This window comes from Lytechinus pictus, chromosome 1, assembly GCF_037042905.1.
Source record: "Lytechinus pictus isolate F3 Inbred chromosome 1, Lp3.0, whole genome shotgun sequence".
Taxonomy (NCBI): Eukaryota; Metazoa; Echinodermata; class Echinoidea; order Temnopleuroida; family Toxopneustidae; genus Lytechinus; species Lytechinus pictus.
This window is the reverse complement of record NC_087245.1, coordinates 32,681,794-32,689,565: the sequence shown is the minus strand read 5'-3', so window position 1 is coordinate 32,689,565 and position 7,772 is coordinate 32,681,794. Positions and strand designations below refer to the sequence as shown.

At 34.7% G+C, this 7,772-nt stretch overlaps 1 protein-coding gene across 1 annotated transcript; it reads right to left on the bottom strand.

The window, feature by feature from the left end:
• Nucleotides 1-1,104: 1,104 nt before the first annotated feature.
• LOC129279537 (tetratricopeptide repeat protein 32-like) lies at nucleotides 1,105-4,519 on the bottom strand. Its single transcript, XM_054915673.2, has 3 exons — nucleotides 4,320-4,519; nucleotides 2,530-2,687; nucleotides 1,105-2,212 (listed from the first exon to the last, which is right to left on the bottom strand). The coding sequence occupies exons 1-3, from the start codon at nucleotides 4,454-4,456 to the stop codon at nucleotides 2,076-2,078; spliced, it is 432 nt and encodes a 143-aa protein (XP_054771648.2). The 5' UTR covers nucleotides 4,457-4,519; the 3' UTR covers nucleotides 1,105-2,075.
• Nucleotides 4,520-7,772: the final 3,253 nt, after the last annotated feature.

Below are 7,772 nucleotides of genomic sequence, written 5' to 3'. Positions count from 1 at the left end.
ACAGATGGCATTGAAGGTATCATGTATTAAAGATGACCTGAAATAGTATCCAAGGGTTTGTTTTGTTCATTGTTTGTGGATGTGGTGTGGTTTGGTGGTTTTCACTCTCACCTTTCAAATAGAGGGTTTTGGGTTCCAATCCCAGCCATGGCGTGAATTCCTTCAGCAAGAAGATATATATCCACATTGTGTCGCATTCAACCCAGGTGAGGTTAACAGGTACCTGGCAGGATTGAATGCTGTGAGTGTTAGAAGAAGTGATGGAGGAAGGCAGGTAGCAGCTCGAGCTAAATCCAGAGCAATTTTCAAACGGTATGAAAAATTCAGTTACTTAAATGTTTTAACATTTCAGTACCATGAAAATTCTTATTGATGGTATAGCTTTTGGTTTGTTCTTTGTCTATAGGGGTTTGCACAGCAAGTTGTGTCACTCAAATTTCAGTAACATTGGGAGTAACCTCAGTACACAAGATGCTCTTCTCCATTAGACCTCTTACTCCCATCTACAATTTCCCATCAAATACAGCACTGACAGAGTACCGGAGTGTGACGTCATCAATTTTCCAATTTTGCATTTCAGCATTTTTTATACAATATTTTAGTGGGAATCGGTCCATGAAATACATAATTAGCCCCATTGAAGTCACTGGCCTGGTTCCTAATTATGTATTCATGGACCGATTCGCACCAAATTTTGGTATTGGAGGTATTTCATCATGCTCTACAAAATTTGGTATCAAATATTCTGAAATGCATAAAAAGTTTTTTTGTGACGTCATTACTCTGGTACTCTATGTTCATAAGATTTTAAATTCTATTATTTCATGCCAAAAATTGTTGTAGAAAATGTAAATAAAAAACTATTTTCTGCACTTCGTTAAATAGGTAAACACAATTGTTAAATGGCCAACACATTTTACTCATCTTTCTGACAATATACGCACACCATTTTCAGAAGATTTCTCATTCCAACTGTTTGCTTATTCATCTCTATCACTCATGCTTGCTTATTTGTATTTTGTATTCAACAATGTTTTTCTTTTCACGTCCTATAAGGCTATTATCAGATCAGTTCCAAAAAGAAAAATGGCTTAGGCGAAAGGTGGACTTACAATATGTTTTTATTTCAACATATTCTATTTTGTCAAAAATTAGAGTAAAAAAAAATAAAACAGCTCAAATATCTTGTCCTAAAAAAAGAAAAAGGATTAACAAATGGATCTGAAAGAAGAGGAGGATCTGAGTGTGATCAGGTCTTAGAGATACAGTATTTGGGATCAAGGTTGTACTTGTAATATAAAAGTTACATAATATTTCAGTTCATGATTTTACTAATTCTACTGCTCTACATAACGAAAGAGTAAATAAAAGATTCATAGTAATGTTATTACTGTCATATACATAATGGAAATACATATCACTTATGTATTGTTTCCTTATTTAGTCAAATAGTATTTTTGTAGTCATCTGAAAAAATAAAGTAATCAATACAAACAACTTTTGACAAATATATAACTTACTTTATAATACTTTGGTACACAAATAGGATTCTCTTTGTAAGAGATGTTAAATACAAATGCATTTAGAAATATGTATATTTTTTAAAGTAATGAACATGAGAAAATATAGTAATATAAAATTTATGTATAAATAAATATGCACAACTTGGTTATCATTTTATCAATTCTTCCAATTAGTGAAATCTTTCTCTCAAGATTTATCTGCTCTCTCTCTCTCCCCTCTTTAGTTAAATCTTCCACCCCTCTTTATCACACTCACTCCCCTACCCCCCCCCCCTATGTCACCATATCCACCATCCTTTTCTCTCTCTCCCTCATCTTTCTCCTCTCTGTGAGATCTGAACTAATTTTTCTAGTTTTCTCTCCATTAGCTCCATTATTTTTTCCATAAAATATAGTAAAATACTCTGCCTACTATCGGATTTTCTCATATGCTCTCATTAAAACCTCTCTATTCTCACTCATTTGTTCTGCAAAAGAGTTTATAATCCCTTGCTTCCATGCCAGGCAGATCCAAATTACTGTCTACTCTCCCTTCGGCCTGAACAGGGAGTGTCATGAACTAGACAATGCTTGACTTCTCTTCTCTTTCATGTCTGCCTGAGCGGTTTGAAGAGCAAGGCTACAGTCAGGAAAGTCTGGTTGGATTGCAAGAGCTTTCTGGAAATCTGAGATGCCTTCTTGGAAACGACCTAAAACGAGAGAAAAGTGAATTAAACCTAGGGATGAGAATATTGCCCTGATTAAAGTCAATACATTGTTCATTACTAATCATCATCATTCTTTTTCTCCTCCTTCTTTTTTTCTTCTCCCATTACAATTATGAGCATCATCATCAACATCATTATTACCATAAACATAAGATTTTGAGATGTTTTCTGCCATTTTAGGATCTCACTATCATGGCTGTTGATTTTATGTTTACTTGATTCTACAACTTTTTTGTGGCTACTGTCACAAGAATTTGACTTAACAAATGACAAAATCAGACAGGAATTTTAAATCTCACCTAGCCTGTAATGGATTTGACCCCTATTGTAGAATGCAACACTAAAGTCTGGTTTGTGTTGTAATGCCAATGTATAATCCTCAATGGCATCATCAAAGTCAACTCTTCTGTATTTAATCTGACCTCGGTTGTTCAAGGCTGACGCTACTTTCAATAATCTAGTATACAGAAAGGAAAAAAATAATGAATAAAACTAGTTTAATGATTCACATGAAAAAAATAATCAACACTCAAAGGGATTGTTTGTATGTCATATTTACACCTTATGTTTATTGACTTTCGTGGATAACCTCATATTAACTTGGTCACTAGACCAAAAGCTTTGAGTCTCTGTACATTTGATTGTTCCGCTGAACTACGTTGGCTCCACTCGATGGAAATGACAGTAAAATGTCAGAAATGACGGTTATTCGTATCTACTCGGTCACAAGCATTTGGTCTACTTCTAAGACAGTCTACAAAATAATAATAATAATGCAGGATTTGTATAGCGCATGTATCCACCTTGCTAGGTGCTCAAGGCGCTCCTATATTACCCCGGCTATGCTAGTCTACCAATTCTGGTGCGCACAGCTTTTTGAGGAATTAGTTCTGCCGGTACCCATTTACCTCACCTGGGTCGAGTGCAGCACAGTGTGGATAAATATCTTGCTGAAGGAAAACACGCCATGGCTAGGATTCGAACCCATGACCCTCTGTGTAAAAGGCGAGTCAGAACCATGACGTGCCCACAAAAGTCATAGGTATATGGCTTAAATCCATTTGATTGCCACTTGGTCTACAGTCTACACTCCAACACCCAGATGGATAGTCTAATTTTGACTTTGTGTGTAAATGAGCTACAATTAATTGTAGTTTTTTTTATATCCTCCAAGTATTGCCAGATTGAACATCAACTTTTACCACGGGGGTTCATTGAATGAGTGGACCAGTGGATAATCATGATGAATGTCCAAGCCCCCTTAAATTAACGGCTAAATATCAATGATCTAAGAACGCATTCCTTAAAGATCCCAACAAAAAGTTGATTTGAATAAAAAGAGAAAAATCCGACGAGCATAACACTGAAAATGTCATCAAAATCTGTGAAACAAAGTTTTATTTTGTCAAATCTGTAAAAATTTAAATTTTGTATAATTCAAACAATAAAAATAAAAACAAAAGAAATGGGGAGGGACATCATCGATTCTCTTATTTGCAATTGCATGTGACTAAATTGTACAAATAACTATTTTGTGAAAAATAAGCGAAAAATTTTAATGTCATAACCTTCCTATTTTTTCTTTGTTCATGTTTTTTTTACTATTCGATTTTCAGCATTATGCTTTCTCTTTTTATTCAAATCAACATTTTTAGGTGGACTTGACCTTTAAAAGTATAGTGTAATACTAGTGTAAACCCTAGCATTGGGTACGAAACCACGACTTTTTTTAGAGCTACAGAACCACACCAAAACCACTCATTCAGTAGGATGGGGGGTCGGGTGTCCGGACACTTTATATTTTTGAAGCCTTCTTTTTTGTCTTTGGATTACACTAAAAATATGAATTTAATAGTTGTAATCATCTTCTATTTTGTTCTCTATAATATTTCCTAACATTTTGTACCAATCATTTATGAAACTTCGCTTGTAATTTTTTCCAAATGACTTTCTAAAACTGATCGTCCGGACACACAACCTGTCCGGACACACAACAACTGGGTATACGAAACGAAGCCCAACAAACATACCGTTTTCCCAACATCAATTTGTATATGTGGGCCACAACACAAAAATCAGACCAACTTACAACTCATTATCTTCACGTTCTAAGGTAGCTAAACGGTGAAGCGAATCATCAATGAAGCTTGAATATTTAATTTCAGCCATCCTAAGGTCCCCATTCATGAAATAATTGTTTGCTTCTATGAATATGTGATCAGTCATTTTGATATCCTATTCAATAAAAAAAAATGCAAGTCGCTTGATTCGCGTTCTATACTATAGAATTAAGTTATGGAACGCGTGCAGCAGCATGCAGGCAGCATGCAAAGAAAGAACTTGTAGCGTATTTTAATCCACCTCTATGCTTGTAGAAGAAATGTCATTGTTTAGTTTATATATTATTTAGTTTATATATTATTTAGTTTATATATTATTTAGTTTATATATTATTTAGTTTATATATTATTTAGTTTATATATTATTTAGTTTATATATTATTTAGTTTATATATTATTTAGTTTATATATTATTTAGTTTATATATTATTTAAATTTACAATAGTAATTGCCAAGTCATTTCAAAGGGAGTTATTTGATTCAATTTTCCCAGATTTTAAAATGATTATTTGAAAAACATGCAAAACAACGGAGCGCATAAAGTGGGATCCCATATTTTTTTATTTTTTTATTTTTATTTATTTATTTATTTTAGTAAAGGACAGGTCGTTATAGGCCAAGAACACATCCACAAAAAGTTGATTCGAATAAAGAAATAAAAAGAGAAAAATCCAACAAGCACAACAATGACAATTAGTTCATCAAAATCAGATGCAAAATAGGGCCTAAAGTTACTTTTCACAAAACAGTTATATGCACAACTCGGTGATATTCAAAGTCAATTAATATGAGACTACTCTTTATCAGTTTATTCATTTTGTTTTTACTGTTGAATTATACAACATTTCAAGATTGCAGATTTGACAATAAGGACCAACTTTACTGAACCATAAATTAAAACAATGGCAATTCCACAAGTTCAGGGAGGAATAAAAGTTTGTATCACATGACGACAATGAGGAGAAAATAAAAATTGTACATATTTCAGATAATAAAATCAAATTTTATAGTGAGTTAATTGATGTCATCAGTCCCTCATTTTCATTCCAACCAGGATGTGAATATAACTGTTTTGAAAAATTGAGCGGAACTTTAAAATTTCATAAGTTTCTTATTTTACATCCCGATTTTGATAAACTTTCAGCGTTCCGCTTGTTTGATCAAATCAACTTTTTGTTGGGGTGGAATGGTCCTTTGATTAAACAAGCATATAGGTCCTTAAAACTTATCATTTCGATATGGAAGGAATTTATGACATTAAACTTCAAGAAAGATGCTCATTTTCATCATGCTTAGAATGCGACACCACAGGTGATACACAAAGAGATCCAAAGATGTCACAAATCCTTTTCTTTCCTCATTTTGTTTTATTTTATCACAGTAGACCTATAACAATTATCACAATATGAATATATTAAGGGGTCAATTCAGGAAATACTTGTCAAGGGTACCGTTTTGTTTCCAATACTTCTTAAGGGTAGGGTTTCACAATTGCTCGTACCATCGTTTGCGATCATTTGGTCACAATATATGTTGCACAGAATCGCAACGGTTGAGCAGTCGCACCACCAATTGTGAAAGGGGCTTAAGGGGTGCATTTTCAGAATATGGAAAATACTCGTTTAGGGTGCTTTCCGAAACCCCTTGCATGGTCGCGCCTGGTATCCACGCACTCGTCAATGGAAGTTGGACCCCCGGGTGTAGAGAGCTTCCTCCTAGGAAATGCGAAACTATAGGTCCGGAATATATACATGTAGAATGGTACGCGCGTCATCCTATATCGGAGGCAATTCAATGAATGATGAGTTTGTCCATAACGGGATTTAAGGCTGAAAATAATACCATTTGAAAGGAAGCAAGTATAATCAGACAAATAAAACACTGACAATTTCATCAAAATGGGACAAGGAACCATGATTCAGTTATTCATGTTTGGTTAACTCCGTGATTGCTTCGTGGCCCCATGGTGATAGGGATGTATAAAAGCGGTCTCGTTCTTCAGCGAATTCATGGAAGAATTATGGAATCAAATAGGACATTAATACGAATACATTTCACAGTTTTCTTGATATCTCGGTGACTGCATGGTGACCTAGATTGGTCCCATCGGTCAATTTCATAAAACATTTATATTCACATCCTGGTCGGTATGCCAAAGTTAATGAGGAGAGAAATGACATCATCCACCCATAGGACCCTGATTTGTTTTTGTATTTCATTACATGAAATATGAAATGATAATAATACATAACATTTATAAGGCGCTTACTACTGGTGTTTCTAAGCGCACTATGTTCTCTTTATGGTTTGTACTTGGGTTTAAAAAAAATGTGGCAGGGGAAAATGATACAGCTAATATACAATTATACAAATAATCAAAAATCAAAACTGGTGTGCACTTCCAATTGACCGACCCACAAATGTGAATCATTTATTAAACAGGTAGGTTTTGAGTGGTGTTTTGAACTGATTCACAGACTTGGCATTATGAATGTAAGATGGTAGCTTATTCCAAAGGGAAGGGGCAATTGAAGAAAAAGCGCGGTCGATCACATACTTTGTAGAGGTTCGAGGTCCAGGAGTTAACTGCATTGTAGACGATGAACGAAGAGGTCTTGAGGAGGTACTAGAGCATAAGGAAATGAGATCTGTAAGATATTTTGGAAATATTCTAATTTTCTCCTCATTATCATGTTGAACAAAGTTTTATTCCTCCCTGTACATGTGGAATTGTCCTCATTGTGTAACACATAAGGTTCAAACAACTGAGAGGGTCCTCGTCTGTGTTGAATCTGTAAAAATGAAATTATTGTATATTCAAACGCTAAAATAATAGTGAGGGACATATCGACTCATTTTGCATATCAATGAGTTGTGCATGCTATATTTTGTGATAATAAGCTTAACTTTAAAATGTGATAACTGTCGTATTCTACATCCGATTCAGTGATGATTTTTTTCTTCAGTATTATGCTTCTTTGATTTTTCTCTATTGATTCAAATCAACTTTTTTCTGGGATGGACTTGACCTTTAACAGAACAGTCCTGGCAAGGACTACTCCGGGGGACCACTGTACTATTTCGAAAACAAATTCATTGATGCAGAGGTTCGTGGTTCGAACCCTGTCACGTCTTTCAGATGGTGACGTTAAAGGTCGGTTCCAGACGTAAATAATCATCTCTGATTGATACACATCTGTAAAAATTAAATCACCCCCATACACGCACACACTCTCCCACCCACCCACACCCATCACCCCTGTATACGGCATATAGAGTGAATTCGAGAAAGGAACCTAATTTTGTTCAGGCCAGGGATAATGTATTGTGCCTCACGTGCACCCCTTAATTCTTCCTTAAAATGCAAACGCAGCCATCAATGACGTTACTTATTATTTACCCTCCATTGTTATTATGTATTC